The sequence below is a fragment of the Oreochromis aureus genome, linkage group 14, assembly GCF_013358895.1.
Source record: "Oreochromis aureus strain Israel breed Guangdong linkage group 14, ZZ_aureus, whole genome shotgun sequence".
In the NCBI taxonomy this organism is placed as follows: domain Eukaryota; kingdom Metazoa; phylum Chordata; class Actinopteri; order Cichliformes; family Cichlidae; genus Oreochromis; species Oreochromis aureus.
In genome coordinates, this window is record NC_052955.1 from 21,280,059 (window position 1) to 21,300,970 (window position 20,912).

Here is a 20,912-nt window from a genome sequence, read left to right on the forward strand (position 1 = left end):
TTCCTACCCTCAAACAAGTCTAACTCATTTCAGAACGGTAATAGGTGAGAAAGAAATTCTTGAATTGTGAGCGTCAGGAGTGTCTGAAGATATACTGGGACAAGCCTTATGTCTTAACTTTGCTTCGTTAAGGAGATATGACGATTCGAATATGCCTCTCATTACAGAAATCAAGCGGTGATTTTGAACAAACTCTCCATTGACTTTCTATGGAGAGTTTTGCGACTTTGTGTTGGTCTGAGGAGATTTGCCAAAATTCTATAAATCTCACAACCATGATAGTGACATTTTCGGAAAGCCAGCAGCAAATACCTACGTTTTGATGTATAATTTGTGGAAGTTGAGTGAAAATTGAGCAAGTAGCAAGAAGTTGTTCGGACATGAAGAGAAGACTGCAAAACCTTCAGTGGCACACTGGAAGCCAAGTGCATAGCAACCATAACAACGCATGTATTTTGTGAAAATCACAATTTTGCAACTCAAAACTTTAAGAGGCATAAAAGTAAAACGGTAAAAGATTTGAAAAAGCTGATTTATTTCTAAATAGCCCAATAATTTGAGAACATTTTAAAGTTTGAATGGTTGTTCTACGTGAAAGTAGGAAAAAGTAGTTAAGTTTCAAAAACAAGTAAGTTTTAGCAGAATTGCGGAAGTTTCCCATTCATTTCAATGGGACAAATTAAGCTTAATATTTTAAAAAGTATAATAGTATAAAATACCAAAAGACATAGCCATCATTAGCAGAAATAGCAGAATAGTTTAAAATTTGAACGGTGAAAATCGGCTGAAAATTGTGGAAGTAGATCCACGGCGAAAAGTGTACGGAAGTCCCAAGAGGAACTCAATAGTGTGGATGCCTCCAGCATCCACACAATAATAATAATAATAAAGAATAAAGAGAAACAGGAACTCAATAGTGTGGATGCCTCCAGCATCCACACAATAATTATAATAATAATGATACAAATTTAGGGCTAATCCCAGCTTAGATGAGTCAGTCGATGTGTTGGTTTGAAATCTGCACTCAGTCTCATGATGAGCACTTTTGGCTACTTGGTGCCTGACTCAGCAGATGGGCTGGGCCACTCTGTATGTTCACACTCATTGCTGTCAGCCTGCTGCCCGACACCAGAGCCTACACACATCCTAATTCCGGTACATTTCCTCAGTCGGAGCAGCAGGGTTGACTGGATAACACACCACATGGGAACTTACGTGGCTCCAACCTGCCGCAGCTGTAGGAAAGCCGGGGTGAACTGGTATCGGACAAAACGGCCGGCATTGGGGTCACACTGCTTTTTACCGCCAGCTGAAGACAAGATGAATAACAACAACAAAAAGCAGTCAGCTTTTTGAGTTCCAGCCCTTGCTTGGCTCATTCGAGCTATGCACATATGCGTGCAGGTTTTTCTATTAAACTGATGAACCAATATACCATTTGACATATTGGAAGGTTTTTGGACCTGCCATATAATGTGTTATCTAGTTTCTGCACGTTGGAGCTCACCTGGTGTCGGAGGTTTAGTGATCTCAAAGAGGACAGTCCCCGTTTCCATGTCACGGATCTTAAATCTGGTGAAGTCGATCATGTGGACGTTTTCTTCTGGAGAGCAGAGGTAATCTGAAGACAGAAAAAAAAGAAAAAAATGTGTCTTAGGTTCTTCTGTTTTTTTGTACATGATACAAAGCAAACTGTCAGTTAACCACAGACTTCTGTTACACTCCAAGAAACAGTCATATCTGTTGTTACAGGCAGGCCCGAACCGGTCTCACATTCATAAAAGCCAGCTCTGTGCTGAAGAATAGTCACCAGTGTAACATCACAGCGGTGCCAGGAAAGCCATTTTTGCACATTTTTATCTTCCTCTGCGCCGAGAGAAGCCACAATACAAAACTCCCTACTTCAGCTACTTCAGTGAAAGCCAAGACAGACGTTCAGGTCACGCTGAGCTGAGGGAATTGTCTGACTCGCTCAAAAGGATAGACACACAAAGCAGAAGCTAAACACGTTACACAAAGTTTCTAAGTTTCAAAGCAACTCACTAATCTCTTACATGTTTGTACTTATGTGCACTGGAAGATATGCCCAGACTCAGGTTTGACAGCGGCAGTTATGTAACCTCCTTTCTGGTGTGTGATTGAATTGTTTTTGTGATCGGTTTGAGTATGCATATACTTACCTTCAGATAAAGAAATCTCACAAAACATGGAGATCCTATTATTGTATGGATGAGCTGTATGTTAGAGTTGTTTAGAAATAGCTTTTCTTTATTTAATTTTTAACTAAAGTTGAAGTTTAACAGCTTAAACATAGTTTTGCACTGGTCCTATCCAGAGCTTACGGACAGCTTTGCAGATCAACTTCTACATGCATTTATATAGCAGCAAAGGCGCTTTGTATTGTAAGATAAGCATCCTACAATCACCTGGGAGCGGTGTTACAAACAAAAATAATTTCCCATAGTCATCCAATTCAGTTCAATTTAATTAATTTCAGTTTCATTTAGTTTAATATCGCCAGCTAACAATAACAGTTGCTTCAGATTTTATACCTTAAAAGCCCCAAACAATCTGACAGTCCCCTATGAGCAGCACAGACAATGTCGCCTAATCATTCAAGCCTTTGTATGTGAGGAGAAGGATTTTAAATTCAATTCTGAATTAGACTGGGAAACAATAAAGAGAAGCTCATATGTGAGAAATATGATCTCGCTTTCTCTCTCTAGTTGTTTCTCTCTAGACTTTTCAGGGGCCTTTTAGAGCCAACCAAAGGTTTTCTCTTTCATGGGGAACTCATCTGCCTTCCACTTTCCTGCTCTGGCCCACTTTTCAACTATTCTGTATTTGACCTATGCAGGGCATCATCAACTCAAAGCTACATGTTATTGTTTGGAGAACTGCATCAGTTGCATACCTGCTTAGGATCTACAACTGGACACCAAAGCAGCACTGTAAATCTTGCCTTGCTGGTGTTGTTTTTGATAAAGCGTATGGATGGCAACTTGGATTTTCCTGCTGTAAATTCAGGCTGGTGGGAGACCTCCCATGGAGCAAAAAGCAATTCTCCTCTCTTCCTCTTCCTGTGCATTTATATGCCACATGTCATTAACATATCTTCTATCTCCTGTTTCTCCTTTTTGTTGTTTGTTGTTGATATTTTATTTATTGTTATTTTTTTAAAGAAACATTATATGGAAGAAGGATCATAAAAAACATTCTCATTCTCATATAATTTCAGATGCTTTTACCTCTCATTTGTTTGTTATGTGCTGAAAATCTAAATTACCATAAAGAATTTGGATAATCGCACACACTGTCCACTTTTAAAACACATCTTAACCCCACTTTTATCCTTTGACTTTCGGCCTCAGCGAGACTTAGCTTTTCTTGTAATTAAATTAGCTACTAACTAATTAATTACTTTACTTTTTGCTTTCATTTGTTTTTTTATTAATGTATTATATAATTGTATTAATTCGTTCAGCACTTTGCATCACCTGTGGTTGTTTGAAAGTGCTTTATAAATGATGATGATGATGACTTTCTTACTGTCCTGTAATATTGTTGACCAAACAGGTTGCTTTCCGCCAATAACAATAAATGTTTTTTTTTTTTTATCACTTTTCTTTTTCAGGATTTTGATGGCATTAAACCAAAGAACCGTCAGATTTAGCCACGTTGGCGCTGTGTGTGCACGTATGTGTGCGTGGCATGTGTGAGACACTGCCTTCCCAACGGGGCAGGATTAGACCTAAGAGGCTTATTGTGTTTTACCATCACATGGACTGACTGTTTGAGAAGCGCACACACAAACACACACACACACTGTATCTCATTAGGGTATGGTAAGGGCAAGTATTATTAGCCATCTACGTTGCGTAAGTGTTGAAGGGTCTTTCATATGATACATTAAGAAAGACAAACATAAGTTACACTAAATGCATTATCACCTGACTTGAATGGATCTGTGTATTTGTACACACACACACACACACACACACACACACACACACACACACACACAAACCTGCACAGTTACATCTTTGACTCCTTCCTTCTGAGGGTTAAGGAGCAGATGGGCCACACAGGCTTTAGCCACCTGCTCTGAGGTATTTATAGACTTCTTCATAAAGGTTAAGACACAATAGCTGACACTTAATGTGAAATTTATTGCACACCAAATAAGTTTAATAATAATCAATCAATCATTTTAATTGATTAAGTAATAATAATTTTTAAAAAAAGAAGAAATCTGGACGCTGTTATGCCGGAGTTAAAGAATATCCCTTATTTTGCACAGTTTTAATGGAGATTTACACAGGTGAATGCTAACGAATGCTAACATCTGACATGTATTTTAACTCAGAATTTGCATAGAGTTAAAAACTTTATGAGCTTTGATATTTAGGTGAATGAGATCGTGTCATCTTTCTACGGTGGCCCTGTGAAGTAAAAAAAACTGCAACTTAAGAAAAATGGAAAAACACCACAAAAGCAGACAAAACACAACGGAAGTGTTTTTGGGGAGACATTTATGTGACGGAGCAGCTTCAGCTGTGACCCGAGACCAATGACTGTAGACAGTCATTGCCCGAGACAAGTTTTGTAAAAAAAAAAAAAAAAAAAAAAAGAAGACAGCTGTAGATACTTGATGCTAGGAACCCAGTTGTGTATTCTGTAAAAATAATAATACTGAAAGCCTGGATCATTTGTTTTTCGATTGGGAATCTGTGCAAGTTTTCTGGAATGACATGTGGAGTTAGCTACAGTCCAGGGGGATTCAGTTACCACATTTAACATTAATCGTAATTAAATTTGGGATATTTGATCATTAAAAAAGTGAATTTGTTATTAAGTGTTTTTAATTCATTAATGTGGATACTTTGACGCTAAACCATGAACAGAATGGCTGAACGAACGCAAACAGTTACCGTTAGCTTGTCACTTCCGCAGCTGGTCCGTCATGGTAATGCTTCCCCTTTCTATGAGGTTTTGCTGCTTTTTTATATTGCTCGTGTTTTCTGAAACTGGAGTGGCTTCCCATTTCCATAGTGAATAACAGCGTGGTCAAGAGATTTTAGCTCTTTATTTTTTAATCTTTTTCTTTTACTTTCTGAAACAGTGAGAGTATAGATAGCAGGTGTTTGATGCAGCGCCCTCTAGTGCTGTGGTTTTTTAATGTGAGGGGCTTATATGCACTGGGAACATTACTATAAGCCTAATGTTACTGCTGCAAATGCAACTTTCACATAGGATTTAAAGAGTGCCTGCATGCTATGTGGCCTAGATGCGATTAGCGTGGTGTCGTTTTGAAATAAACCCAAGAACTGAAATCGTCATCTTGGCTGAAAGCTGAATCAAATACTGTTATCTAACACAGTGCAAAACTACGCTCTTCATGCTGCAGAGATTAGATGCTTGTTTGGGTTACTCACACTAATAACATAAGTATCTACAACCTCTCTCACCTCCCCCATACCATTTACAGCTCATGTTTAATATGACAGCATGTCAGGGTCCTGAACTAAATGACTGTTTCAGGGATGCAGCAGAGTCAGAGAGGAAAGTGTTTACACTCAGGATCTAAAGCTTAAAATAGCTACTGTAATTGCAGCCTTGACATTATTTTCAAAGTGAAGGATGTACGTTACACTGAAGTCCATCAGTGTGTTACCCTGCTCACACGGTTAAACCATCAACTTAAAAAGGAAACTCTCGCATGCATACTGCACTGTTCAAAAGTCTTGAGCTACCTTTGATTTCTTTATGTTCTGCTATGAAAATGGGAAATAGGTACAATGACTTATTGAAACATCAGCAAACATATATGGAAATACAGCATATAAGGCACAAATAGTTACCATGCTAATAAGCCTGAATGTCAGTATTTGGTAAGGCCACCTTTATTCTTTAGCACAGCCTGAACTCTCCTGTTAAACTTTCTTGTAATTTCTTTTAAGTCTTCAGGAATAGTTCTCCAGGCTTCCTAAAGGACATTCAGAGCTCTTCTTTGGATGTTGTCTGCCTTTTGTTCTGTTTTTTGTCAAGATGATCTCACACTACTTCAATAATGTTCAGGTCCGGGCTCTGGGGAGGCCAATCCATGACTGACAGTGTTCATCTATGTGTTATTCTGACAGGTATGCTTTTACTGCACTGGCAGTGTGTTTGGGGTCTTTGTCATGCTGAAAAATTAAGCTATTGCCCATCAGATGATTTCCAAATGATACTGGACCGTGCATCAAAATTTAATGCTACTTTTCAACTGTGGTTTCATAAGACAAACATTCTTCTGAAAATGGTCAGGTACAAGGACTGGACTGAAATTATGTGAAAAAGCAGCCAATGTCCAAAGAAACACTGAAAGAACTTCAGAAAACCTGGAGAACTATTACTCAAGACCACTTGAAAAATGCAAGGACATCTCGCTCCTCGGAAGCAAAATATATAAGAAATGACGGGTGGTTCAACACGTTTGTACAGTACTGTACATACAGAATCAATTATTAGGTCAAAACTATTCACACAGTTTACTCACAGTATATTATAACATTGCTAGAACATATTTGGCTGTTTTGATCGAATGAAGAATACACTGACTGAAAACTCAAAGTCAGTGCTCTTTCCCTCTGTCCAGTAACAATCTTTTATGCTACAACCTCAAGGAAAACTGAACTCATCATTTTTGGTGAAATAGCCCTTCCTTTTCTCAAAATCTGTCTGACGAGTGCTCTAAGTGTATTTTCTGTAACAGCTACTAAACTTGCTGTCTTTGTGGACAGATGACTGATAGATGTACTTTGTGAATCAGAGACGGCTTCTTGCCAAACCTGATGAAAAAGACAGATGGAGCGTTTCATCTGATAGCAAAGCCAATGAAATCACTTTCACCCAGTGCAGTGCAAGAATTTGCACACTTCTGTGTGCTCCTACGGTCGCATGAAGCTCAGACTACACACTACAAAACACACTTTGATTTCACAGCCTCTGCACATGGAGCAGCTTGACTGATGATGGGTGACTGCCTTTCAGAGATTTGTAGTAGTCATAAAATATGCCCTTTTCACATGCTCGGTGTTTAGAGAACACAAAATTTGGTGTGAGGGGAAAAACACAAACTGAAGGATAAATGTCATTTTCAGTTTGTGAAACATATTGAGAACACCAGAAAAAGAAAGAAAGAAAGACAGAGAAGTACAGTATAAACAAACAGGTCTCAGACTGGTTTCTGAAAACATGTAGCCAGGGCAAATCTACCTACTATAGCACATTTGGGATTATTTATATATTATCTATGAAAGCAATTAAGTTAGGAGTTAACTCTGCTCTAGGTGGTTTTCGTCCTGGTCATGGGCTACTCCACCAGTTGTTTATAGTTTGGAGGATATTTAAGGGTGTGTGGGAGTTTACCCAACCAGTCTAAAGGCTTCGTTTAAGGTGTCCTGTGAGGGGTGTTTCAGGAGTCTGTTGTTACAAGTTATATAACTGCTGATTAATGGGAAGAAAAATACTGCTGCTGAAGCCAGCATCTTAACATAGTCCAGCCATGAAGATTACCCCTGCACATTTAAAAAATTATGCAAGCATCAATATGTGATGATTTGGAAGTGACTGTCATCTAACTATTGTTTCAATCAGTGCATCACAAATACACAGTGCTAAAGGGCACTGTGTGTACCTCTAAGTGACTTTCAGAAAACAGCAGTATTTAACACCCAGGGAACAAGCATAAGCTTAAAATAGAACATTTTAGGCTTTACACACAGTAAGTTTTGTCCAGAGAGTAAAACATGTCGAACAAGTAGCTTTACTGGTGTTGTAAAAAAGAAAACCTGTACACAGCATCTCACTAACAAGGAAAAAAGTACAAGAACATAACCGTCCATCATTGTAAAGACAGGACGTCCATCCCAGCTTTTAAAATCCCTTTAACTCATATGATTAGTGTTATAAAAATATGGTTAAAATGATGGTTCCACTCGTCAGTTTACTCTTCTTTCCTTTTAGCACACACACACACACACACACACACACACACACACACACACACACACACACACACACACACACACACACACACACACACACACACACACACACAAAGTGCTGCACTTCACTTCCTTCAACACTGTCACCTAGCAACGCTCCTTGTGATAGAGCACTAGCTCGATTAGCCAGTCTTTTTCCTTCTCCTGTTCCACCTGCCTGCTCCACAACAACAAGGTGCAGCAGCAAATCAAAGGAAAGCATCTCGGATTTGACATCAGTCGTATGCAAACGAAATGCACCACGTCTGGGATCCAATGGAGGTATGCCTGAGGCCTCCTCCTATAGAGGTTTGTGCAGGATGTGCCTGAAGTGCAGGAGAAATTAGACATCCTGTGGCAGTGAAAACAGTGACTCCACTTGTGACATGAGACCTTACTGTACTGTGCTTGTCATTTTGCTGAAACATGTCATTATCTTCCAGCTCAGGTAGGCCTTTAATTCTGCCTTTACCTTCTGGATCTTACTCTAACCTTGACACATCTAATTTCTTGGATAACAATCAGACTCATGCTATTAGACTAAGATCAGGCTTTTGTTAAATACATGAATTTTCAGTTGTCAACAGAGTCCTGAAAAGAGAGAGCAGCACCTCTACAGAGAGTAAAATTAGCACCGAGTCAAGAGTCATGCTGTGCTCCTGCGTTCAGAATCCCAGAGCCTGTCTGACGGGTGCCACTTATAGCTCCCTAATCCCTGAGATTAGCCCGGAGTTACAGACTTTCAGCCACAGGGATTGACTCCACATGGCTCATTCTTTCTCTTTGACTGTGTGGCCTTTGATTAGTTTTAAGACCTTGTTTTGAATAAATCTAAGAACACAAGTAAGGAAAATTCAAAACATGTTTGCATGTCTTCATCTTAAATCCATAGCCTTTGGCTGCTTGTGGCATTAGCATTACACGTTGGAGTTCATGTAATGATGTATGGTGCACCTGAGTGCGGCGGGTTGTTTCATGTCTCTCAGTTAACAGAACCTGCAGGCAAACTGACAAATGGTGAGGTTCATGGAGAGGCTGCATTCTGAGCAGCTGAATGCAGATGAGATTTTTCTCTTCTTATCTTTCTCCAACCAGAAAAAGGAGGGGGGGAAAGATCCGGGACTTCCTGTATCTTATGATCAGTGCTGGTGGTAATTCTTTACATTTGTCTGCAATGCACTATGGTTCCTAAATTAAGTAATCACATTACAGTTACTAATCAAATATTTATGTCAATGTTGTTACGCAAGTTCTTTAATTACCTGCATAATTTTTGCTTGTGCACCAATCACTTGACTTTGGTTCACGTGGCGGATTTGGATAAAAATAGCAGAGTTGTCTGTAGCTTCTCAGGGGTGGATACAACAAATAATCTTGTGGACACTTGTTTTCATATCTTAGTGAGGACAAACAATTGACATAATGCCTTCCCTAGCCACTTAACCTAACCCTAACCATCAGAAATGAATGCCTAACTCTAACCTAACCATAAACTAGTTGTAACCCTGACACAAAACCCACATTTTGAGTCTCAAAACTACCTTTAAACTCGTGGGGACGGGCATTTTGTCCCCACAAGTATATTAGCATTCCAGTTTTTGGCATATCAAAACATGGCACACACACACACACACAGACACATATATATATATATATATATAATGAAATGAATGAGCAATGAAAATTTGAGAATTTTTTTCCCCTTTGTTTTCTTTTTAAGATGTTGGAGTGAAAACAGATGTTAGCGTTCACCTGGCTTACTACAAGGACTGATTGTTGTTACCTCTGCCAGCTGTTTTCCTTTCCACCCTTTATGCCTAGCTATGGTGCAGTGGTTAAAACATTTGCTTGGCAATTGAAAGGATGCTGGTTTGGTTCCAGCTGGAGGCAGAACTCCCCTCTGGGGTTGTGTCAGGAAGGGAATCTGGCATAAAACTCTGCCAATGCAGAGCAAACATTAGGTGCTATCCAATCGGGCGACCCCTTGTGGCAACAGAACAGCTGAAAGTAACTTTTATGCCTAAACTAGCCTTCAGAGAATAAAAAAGTAAAATCCCTACAAAAACTGCAAATGCTGAAATTAAACATATAACTTCTCGTTTTTGCTAGCAGGCAAAGATCCTCAAAGATCGGCAGGTTTGATTGTGCACACATGTACACTGAATGTAGGTCATCTGTTCTTCAGGTGGAACCACTTCAGTATGGAGTATGATATAACCTCTGCCTGGTAGTAAACACACACACACTCCACCTCTCTTCATGGACATCATCCACTTAAAAAAGTGCATAAAATAGCTCAAATTAAACTGCAGAACAAAACAGCTCAAAATAAAAAAAACATATTTAAAAACTACTGATGTGTTTATTGTGACTTGTAAAACTGCATCACCTTGCAAATAGATAGAGACTGCTTAAAGTAGCAGATTCAGCAGCACACTGATATGAATATTTGAACCGGGGCGATCGTGGCTCAAGAGTTCGTCTTGTAATCGGAAGGTTGCCGCTTCGAGCCCCGGCTCCGACAGTCTTGGTCGTTGTGTCCTTGGGCAAGACACTTCACCCGTTGCCCACCTACTGGTGGTGGTCAGAGGCCCCGGTGGCGCCAGTGTCCGGCAGCCTCGCCTCTGTCAGTGCGCCCCAGGGCAGCTGTGGCTACAATGTAGCTTGCCATCACCAGTGTGTGAATGTGTGTGCAAATGGGTGGATGACTGAATGTAGTGTAAAGAGCTTTGGGGTCCTTAGGGACTAAGAAAAGCGCTATACAAATACAGGCCATTTACCATCAGGTCTTATAGTATGGGCCTCCAACCTGTGGCTTTGGATCCATATGTGGCCCTTCCACCTGTCTCCTTTGGCTCTGACAAGAAAACTAGATTAATATGAAAATGATCCTCTTAAATTCTCTAGACCTCCGTATCAGTGGCTAGCATGGATGCACATCTATACACATCCTGTTTTAGTGTCCTTAGCTATGAACTGAAAATAGAAGTGTCATAAGAAACTTAACAGTTCATGGTGAGATTTGTTTGCTTTCACCTCCGATGCTTCTGGTATACTTCACCTGTGGCTGGACTTCTGTCAGAATTAATTTGAAATGTGTCTTTTAATATTTTCCTATATTTCAGCAAATACTTTTATCTGTTTCTCAAAGTTATTGTCATTACTTTTAATTTGATTCCTTAGCACAAGCATGGTAAGAGCTCAAAATGGCTTAAGTCTGTTTTAAAGTGGGTCTATACGGTTTGTTTTTCTTTAAAATTGTTCTGTTATGTTGATAATAAAACATAAGCAAAGAAACTAAAGAAACCAAACTAAATGCTTTTAGTTATTTTAGGTCTCGAATTTCATGAATGCAACAAAATTTTGGTAACACTGAAAGGGAAATGCAACGTCAGAGTACCAAATAACCACTATAACTAGTCTACTGCAGAGTAATTACATGTGGTGAAAGATTTTAACTATTTAAACCTGTTAGCAATGTTACTGTAGGCTAATTTATATGTAACAAGCTGTGTCTCCTCCATTAAGATAACATTAGAAAAAAGGTATTTTATTGATCTCAAGGCTGGGAAATTCTTTCATTATAATAGGTAAAAAGTGAAGTTCAACACAGCAAACATCTAACAAATAGCCTGCATAAGTCAGCACTGTGGGGCTCTAGTTTCTCCCAATATACACAGCGTGTAAATTTAATGCTACTTAAATTTAAATACTTTTATTTTTCCTTTAGTTGAAGAAGATTTACTAGATGGTAGTGAGGCCTGCTGCAAATGAAACCAGATATTTACATACACTTAAAAAAACCACAAAAACATTTTCTTCTTTACCCTCAAAGATCAAATCAGAGTAAACATTTCTTGTTTTAAATCTATAAATATTAACTTATTTGTTGTATTTATGAAATAAAGAAAGAAAGAAAGAAAGAGAAAATTGTTATGTATTTTTTTTTATTACTTTCATCAAAGTCAGAAGTATACATACACTTCCTTTGTGTTTGGTTTGTCCTGAAACTGTTTCACTTGGTCAAATGTTTTGGGTATCCTTCCACAAGCTTTCTACAATAGTTTGCTGGAATCTTGGCCCACTCCTCTTGACAGAACTGGTGTAACTGGAACAGGTTTGTAGTCGCACTCGCCTTTTCAGTGCCACCCACAAATTTTCTATGGGATTGAGCTTTATGATGGCCACTCCAATATCTCGACTTTGTTGTCCTTAAGGCACTTTGTAACTAATTTGGAGGTAGTGCTTGGGGTCATTGTCCATTTGGAAGACCCATTTGCACCCAAGCTTTAAATTCCTGGCTGATGTCTTCAGATGTTGCTTTAATATGTCCACATAATTTTCTTTTCTCATGATGTCTTCTATTTTGTGAAGTGCACCAGACCCTTATGCAGAAAAACAGCCCCACAACATGATGCTGCCACCCCCATACTTCACAGTTGGGATGGTGTTCTGAGGCTTCAAAGCTTCCCCCTTTTTCATCATTACGGCCGAACAGTTCAATTTTGCTTCGTCAGACCAGAGGACATGTTTCCAGAAATTAAGATTTTTGTCCCCATGTGCAGTTACAAACTGTAGTCTGGCTTTTTTTATGGTGGTTTTGAAGTTTTTGAATGGCTTTTATCCTCCCAGAGTAACCGCTCTTGTTTTGTTGTGGATACTGACACTGACGTACCAGTTTCAGCCAGCATCTTCAGAAGGTCTTTTGCTGTTGTCCTGGGGGTGATTTGCACATTTCGCACCAAAGAAACATTCCTCTCTTTGACTCAGAATCTGTTTCCTTCCAGATGATTGGTTGTACGTTCCCATGCTTTTTATGTATCTTAACGGATGAAAGTGGGACCTTCAGGCATCTGGAAATTGCACCTAAAGATGAGCCACACTTGTGGACCTGTTTTCCCATGATGTCAAAGAAAGAGGCTCTGTGATTTATGCCTTTATATACAGATGTGCCACCAACTCAAATAGACTCAATCAACCTATCAGGAACTTCTCAAGCTCAGAATGGAATCATCTGGAGTTTTCTTTTTCTTTAAAGACACAATAAACTTAGTGTATGTATACTTCTGACTTTGATAAAAGTAAAAAATACATAGCAATTTTCTCTCTCTTTATTTTGACGTTTCACAAATACAAAAAATATGTTAATATTTATTGATCCAAAACAAAAAAGTTTACTCTCATTCGATTGTTGATGGTAAAGAAAAAAATTGTTTGTGTTTTTTTCTGAAGTGTATGTGAATATCTGGTTTCAGCTGTGTGTTGTATGGTTTGGCGATGGAGGCACTGACAACAAGACAGGAGGCTCAGCTGAAGATGTTAAAATCTTCATTGGGATCGACCAGAATGGATAAAATTAGAAATGAGTGTATCAAAAGGACAGTAACTTCTTCAGTTTAAAAGTTAAAAGCTCTTGTTGTTGATATTAATGTAATTGCATTGAAAGTAGTGCAGTGTCCTCTTTCAGTGATGGTGTGAACAGAAGAAAACGCCCATTTTTTACTTGTATTGGACAACGAATGTTAAAGATGGAGGAGGAAAAAAGGAAGACCACAGAGGAAGTTTGTGGACAAGATGAAGGAGGACATGCACCTCTGTGGCGAGCCCTAAAGGGAACAGATGAAAGAAGTTTTTTTTTCTGTTATTATTTAGAGTTTTAATTACTTCAGTCATAAGAACAAAGAGTCCTTTGTGTGCTCAATATATTAATACAGTTTTATAACATGTATAAAACATGGATTAAGTTCCGCAAATGGCTCGATAAGTAAAGCTCAGCAGAAAAGCAGAGAGTAAAGTTGACTACATCCTGTTTAGGATTGCCCATTTTTATTCTGATGTAGCTCTTTCAAAAAATTCATCCTATCAGGAGAAAAAAATGAGCAGAGATCCAGCATGAATGACTACGAGCATATGTTTAGTAAGTTTATTTTCATACAGTCTCTTGAAGCCACAGTAATCTTTCTAGACTGCTGTTTGCAATTTGTAAGTTGCATGAAAGAATATTAATGTTACTTAATAAGCAGAATATTTTCCAATTACTTATTCAGAAGCTCCACTGATGATTGTCATTTAGCTTAGCTATGCTGGGGAGTCTAAAATCATCTTCAAGTAAAACTAAAGGTTCATTACACTACGATGGTTTTGGTGGCATCTTTGCATACACAACTGAACTGAAATTATTCAGCACCAAACCCTGACTTGTGGTAATTTTTCTATTTCAGCTCTCACAGTTTGTCATCCACAAGCAATCAGAATTGATTATATGACTTAACACAAATACCAGCACCAGCCAGTAAGCACAGAGTCATAGGTTATTGATCAGTAACCATGTTAGACCCGATACAGGGTGATGGCCGTCTCACAAGTGCACGTTTATCATAATCCAATTGCTTAACCAAAAATTAGGCCTAAACTCATGTGAGGGACACCTCACGAGACCGTGCCAGTGACTGATGTGGATTCAAAAGCCAGCTCTCTGCGCTTCAGATCGCTCCGAAAGAATAACCTTGCGACAGCTGTGCATGGGAGATTAAGAACCGGCTGCACCAATCAATTTTAATTAAAACTGTATCCATTGTGCTGGCACACATCACAGAGTGGAAATCCCGCCCGATGTAGATAAAGCGCTGCTCTGTGTCCCAGACTTATTAAGGCCAAATAATTGATTGCCCATTAATGTAAAAGGAGCAAGAATGCTTTGAGTAAATCATCTGGATAATTCAAAATTACACGCAAGTGATCCTTTGAGTAAAAAGACCCACAGTCCAAGAAAGCATCTAGTGTGGTCATGCTCCTCTCTTCCCATGAAGGTGTTAACATTTTTTACACTGAAGATAACTGTTTTTTTTAACCTGACTGTATTTTGGAAAAAGGGAAGTGTCAGGTTCCAAACTCTACATCCATCCTTCACGAGACCATTACAACAGGTACAGCTGGATGAAAGCTCTCTAAGGGTGTTTTCACACCTATAGTTGGCTTACTTTGCTCCAAAGCTACTTTGTAAACTTTTAGTAAACTAACCACGTGAGAATGTTCAGTCAGCTCATTGGCCAGATGTATCTGGGGCGGGAGCTACAAAAGTAAGTACAGGAAGAAGGTTCTGTGTTCTGGACCTGTGCTCATCTATAGTACACAGTAGTAGTATCAGGGTAGGATCACATTCACACCATAAACGAACGGCTCTGGAGACTGAGACCCTTTGGAGGAGGTGGTCTTGGTGCGGTTGTTTTGGTCTGCACACGAGTGCGATTACCATGTTCAAACCTGCACAGACGAACTGATTTAAACTGACCAATCTGCTTTTTCAGGCTAATTAGGACATCCAGAATGAAACAACATTGAAAACAAAAAAGTCAACACAAACTAAACTTCTTCTGTGTGCATTTGTGCTTTTGTCTCAACTAAAGATAGCTGTCACCTCGAAAAGTGGTAAAATCTAGTGGTCATTCTATTCATAATGGACATTGTGGTTTTAAGAGCAGCATGGTGATTAGTACTGTTACCTCACAGCCAAAAAGGGCTTGGGTTCAAATCCAGGCTGAGGCTTTTTTGAATTGCATAAGCAGTGTGGACAGTTTCACATTACCTGGTAACATGTTGCCTGGTAATGTAAGTACCCAGCAAAAATTGTGTTGAATGATTGCTGTTTGATCATATTTAAGAAAAAGTTCTAAAAATTGTGCTGTTACCTGGTTGCCCGTTCCAGCTGTTTTGTGGATGTCATGGTTTCTGGCTTGTTAACAAGAATTTTGGTACATTATGATTTCTCTATGAAAACAAAACAGAAACTTAAGCACCATAAAATGTGATCGAAGTCATGACTTTGATAGCTAACCAGCCAACACAACACGGACTCTAAAAGCTTGTGTTAGAAGGGTCTGACTGGACCGTCTCTGGTCTCTGAAAAATAAAGCCAGCATGTAAGTGGCTAAATCTTCACTTCTTCTGTGTGCTGCTCAAGACTGACTCCAACAGGTTACAAAGTCTAAAAGCTTACAGCAATGCAATAATGTAATGCAATACTGTACTAAATTCAGTAATTACATTAGTTACAATTATGTCATTACAAAAGGTCTTCAGGTCTCTGCGTGCCGCGTGGATAAAGTTTTTAAAGTTCATGTGTAGCAGAAGGAAAATAGCAGCGCAGTCTACAGCGGACATTACTTTTATTTTTAGTTCCCAGAAGGGCAAGAGAGAGAAGGTAAAGTGCAAACTGCGTCCAAGACAGAAACAAATGCATTATACTGCTTCACAAGCACCTGCAGAGACAACATGCTAATGCAAAGCTAGTAAAGAACCCAGGATGATATTAAATCAATGTTTGCTGACCCCAGCCCAGTAGCCAAAGCCTGATCTTCAACAGGTAATGAAACCAGAGATGGACAATCAGGTTTGAAGCATTTGTTTCTACCATTTTATGTTTCTAATTTAGAATCACTGTGGTGATAGCTTTGAAGTCTCCTTGGGCTGGTTTTCAGCTTTATGCTTGTACCTAAAAACTAAGAGAAAATAATACGCATTTATTCTCATTAAGGTACAAATAGGGTAGAGCCATGGAGACCTGGCTTATATGGTCTTGTTCTGTTTAACCGATTGGCCTCGAAGTTGTCCGGCAAACCTCCACACCACATGCAAGCTGGACCTGCTAGCTGCTCCTTCCTCGCCAGACCACCTACAGCCTCATCTATCATTGAACAGTCATTAAACTGAACCTCTTTACTGTATTTGTGTCTTTTGGAGCATTTATGTTGGATTTTGTTGGATTGTTGTCTGTCATACAAGCAAATCCATGAAGTGTATCCATCATTATGTTCATTCATTCAAATTAGCACTAATTAGCCCGTATGGGTGTCTTTGCATTGTAGCTGTCAGTTTATGATTGCAGCTAACTGCGCTAACTAGCATTAGCTAATAAATTAGCACTCCATTCTTTCATCCATATCAGGTACAGTGCAACAACAGACTGAAGAACAAAACCAGTAAGTCCATCTTTGATGATGACCTCAGTGTTTGAAAGTTTGGCTATGTATATTGGTTGTATCAACAGCAGAATATAAGGAAAGGTAAACGTTAAATACAGTTAATTTAGTGCAGGTGTGGAGGATGAGCACTTTTGAAAGAGACCAGTTCAAATCAGTTATAATTTGTTTAAACAGCTGAGGTGTAATGAATGACTGATTCAGTATTTTTATGGTTTTGGTGTGCAGCAGTGAATGCATCCACTGCTGCACACTGATATCATAAACCAAACACACCCACAGTCACAACCCTTCCCATAGCGTTCCAACAAAGGGTCGTTTTCTGTCTGAATCCACCTGCTAACAGCAGTATTTCAGGGATCTGGATCTCTCAGGTAGCTGTAATCTCACTGTGGACTGTGTGTTTTAAATTGTCAGCTGGAAATTTAAATGCATTTTCAGCAAGAGGCACAATTTGCCTGAAATCCTGACTGCTTTTCTGCGGCACTCAAGTGCACTTACATGGAGACATAGTTAGACATGGTGGATGACAGGAAAGTGGCTACAATAGAGAAGTAAATAAATGTTTCAATATAGAATGTTTCCAGAAATGTCCGTAACAGGATCAAATATTTTAAATTTAAGTCTCCCGTTTTTTCAGAAATCTGTGTTTGATTATAACCAAGAATAACATATTTCACACCGCTCTTGTCCATCAGTAATTCTTGATATACGGTTACAGGATTACATGCGCAGCATTAATTTAGTGTCAGCAGTAAGTCTGCTTACAGTATGTTCGTCTGCAGCCATATCATAAATCATCTGTAATGCAAACAGTGAACTGATAATGTGCCATTTTTCATGTCACAGCACTGTTTCTCATCTGCCTGGACTATATTGCTTCTCCGTTCTGCCTGTGTGACAATGAGGTGCTGTGCCTTGCTTATCAGCACTGAACCACCGTGACAGACTGGAGCTGGGCTGCCCCAAAATGGTGGCATTTGCTTCCCAAAAGCACAAAAGGAGAAGTCATTTACACAGCAGGCTGCGGTATTTTCTGCAGACGCCTTTTCTAGAAAAGATTTTCTTTCCCTTGCAGCACAAAACAATAACCCAAATTATATGAAACTGTGCTTATCTGTGGGATATGTGTGTGTGTGTGTGTTTTTTGTTAAATGGTTAGGACTTGGAACCACTTTTGGACACCTGGGTGTGAAATAGGGCTTGACGACAGGTTGAAAAAGTCATCTTTCACCATCGAGGATTACAACCACACCGCGTGTCTATAACAGGGTGCAGCTCAATAAATGAATGAGTGGCAAGCACATTTGTAAGCTTATTCTTAGTCTCCAGGGTCATTAATTACCTGAGGTGTATGGCTCCACTGCAGAATGCTGTTACAGCCATTCTGACATAATCCAGATTACATGTCAGTGGAGAGCGGAGATTACCGCACCATCACGAGTGATTTAGGAATTATCAGGCTGATGCAGGCCGAGCACTGCCTCTCCTCTTCTGAGAGGTTACTGGATGAAAATCCATGTGACTGTTTGAGAAAAGAATGAGAGCTTGACTTAAACCGAGCTGAATAATCTAAATAAAAATTTAGATTTGTTTGCCTTTTCACTTTGTCGAAAGATCAGTCGCTTTGCCTTGTTGAAATCCCTGTTGCATAATAATAGTTGGCCAATCTTAACTCTAATATTTAGATTAGCATCTTTTTTTCTCAGTGAGTTGGGGTGTGATTTAGTGCTTCATCACACACAATCCTTTAATACTGCATATGGATATTCCAGTCATTAGTAACAGTTTGGTCACATTTGCTCCTAAAGTTGTTAAGATGAGGCTCAAAAAAACGAAAGTAAAATCAGCTAATCACATTTCTTTGCTCACACTAACTGTCGCAGGCCTCGAGTAGTGTTACTAAATTGTAAGTTTTCACACCAAGCCACCTCCACAAATTGTACAGTTTCATAATAGTGCATCCTTGATCACCACAGAGATGCAATAGATGGACTAAAAGCACCTGCGTGAAACATCCTTGTGAGAAGAAGACACGTGAGAGAGGTTTTCACTGTTCCCCTTCTCCAGCACACGTTTATTAAAGTCTAGGGAAAGCAGGCCTGGTGCTGGGGAGAGCCTCTGTGGCCACCCTGCTTCCATTACATAATGTGGAAAGTGTCAGTTATATATGACAAACAACAAGTTAATGGCATCACTGTCTTGTTTTCGTTCCAACTGTCTGAGAGGAGCTATAATCAGTGGATCACCTCTCCGGCCACCTGTTACCTCAGAGCCACAGGTATCTTGAGGTGAGGGAGTAGTAAGCATCACTCAGGCCCCCCTCCCCTGCAGTGGGAGTTGAGAGGCGCACATTAGAAGCACCTACACTCACCTGCTGTCTCTTTCAGTGCCCACACAGTCAAACACAGAGGTACAAAAAAACCAAAAAACAACTAGAAGCATTCACACACACACACACACACACACACACACACACTGATGCATTAGTAGTACCAGTCAAACTTTGCACGGCAAATACAACTGCAATTGGACGAGACATCTAATCTACAACTGCACACTGACTGAAACGCACACTGATTACAGGTGGTTAATCTTTTTTTTAAGCTATAACACTCGGAGGTTATGTCAGAGTCGCTGTCCATGGTATCTTTCAACAAGGAAAGCAGATTTACAAAAAAAGACACCGCGAACAAGGAAGGAGCACATGGGTCTGCACTAATCCCATCTAACAGTAAGGCTGAACTCATCCCCCCGTATCGTGCGAGTTGCGGCGGGTTACTCACTCTTGGTGATCTTCTGTAGCCCGAGCACATCCTCGGGTGTTATTACGGTGTGTTTGCGCAATTCTTCTTCGGTTGTAACCGGGATGCCCATGTCTGATGAGTTGCAGCCTTGCTGCACTTTCATGTCCGGCAGGAGAGGGTTGTTCGGAGCGCGACCTGGCAGGAACTGAGGCTTTCTGATGTTCTCGGTGTCGTCGCCGCAGGAGCCGATTTACTTGCGTCGAAGCCTTTAGTTACGCGATGGCTAATACGCCGTACAGCAAATAGGCTCTGCTCTGCTACAAGAATAACTCATTCTCCGAGCCTCCTCCCCTTCTCGATCCGGTAAAAGATAAAAATCAGCCCTCGGCTCCCTCCCTCCCTCCTTCCCTCCCTCCTCCTCCAAGCCTCATCGGTTCTCTCGCAGCTATTTAATCCAAATCCTGCGGCTTTAAAGCGACCGGCGGAGCGTGGCTGCCCGTCTGCGCGCCTCGTCATGCGCTGCCGGTGCGTGCGCGGTTGGCTTTTTGCTCAATAACAGTTTCGCACCTCCGAGATGAGCTCTGTCACCTCCCGCGTGGAAGTTAGTGGGTGTCAGAAATAACCGCTGGAAATCGTATTGTGGATGGTGCGTTCACTGCTGTGTTGAAAGAGACAGTGGTGCTAAAGTGCACGGCGGAGCGCGAATGTGCAAGCTACACAACGCAAGGCTCTCTGTTTTTGTTTTTTAGGGCAGGTATCAGTCTGCGTTTTAGCCTCCGAAATATAATCGGTGCTGAGGCTTGGCTCTGCACAGCTGAAGAGAGTCATCAAGATAGAAGTGCAGAGCGACCGGCAAACCAAATAATGTCACGGTATAGTCACAGAATTATTTAGACCATATGGTCTAAATTGTGTTTGGGGACTGCCTGCTCTCAAGATCCACGTGTTCACATCTGTCTGAAGCTTGTGTGCCAGCAGGTAGGGTTCAGTGAATGTGGTGAGAGTGAACCAGAAGCAAGAAACTTGAGTTCCAGGCTGGAAAATCAAAAGAGCGAGCTGAATGACAAAGAAAGGCACTTCAGACTGCTGTTTCATAGCCAGTCTGAGCAGCATCGAACATCAGCAACATCTGAAGAAAAGAAAAAAACAACAAGAGATAA

The 20,912-nt window shown here is 40.1% G+C and overlaps 1 protein-coding gene and 1 long non-coding RNA gene across 2 annotated transcripts in view; one reads left to right on the forward strand and one right to left on the reverse strand.

Annotated features, from left to right (window-relative positions):
* Nucleotides 1–20,843, reverse strand: part of unc119a (unc-119 homolog a (C. elegans)) — a 38,299-nt gene extending 17,456 nt beyond the window's left edge. The window contains exons 1-3 of the mRNA XM_039622469.1: nucleotides 19,792–20,843; nucleotides 1,508–1,621; nucleotides 1,216–1,309 (exon numbers count right to left, since the gene is read on the reverse strand). Coding sequence (XP_039478403.1) covers nucleotides 1,216–1,309; nucleotides 1,508–1,621; nucleotides 19,792–19,915 — 332 coding nt within the window. The 5' untranslated portion in view covers nucleotides 19,916–20,843. The remainder of the gene's footprint in view (nucleotides 1–1,215; nucleotides 1,310–1,507; nucleotides 1,622–19,791) is intronic.
* On the forward strand, nucleotides 16,939–18,296 carry LOC120443581. The gene is made up of 3 exons (XR_005615505.1): nucleotides 16,939–17,005; nucleotides 17,855–18,034; nucleotides 18,168–18,296. It is a non-coding gene; the product is annotated as an uncharacterized LOC120443581 (long non-coding RNA).
* Nucleotides 20,844–20,912: the final 69 nt, after the last annotated feature.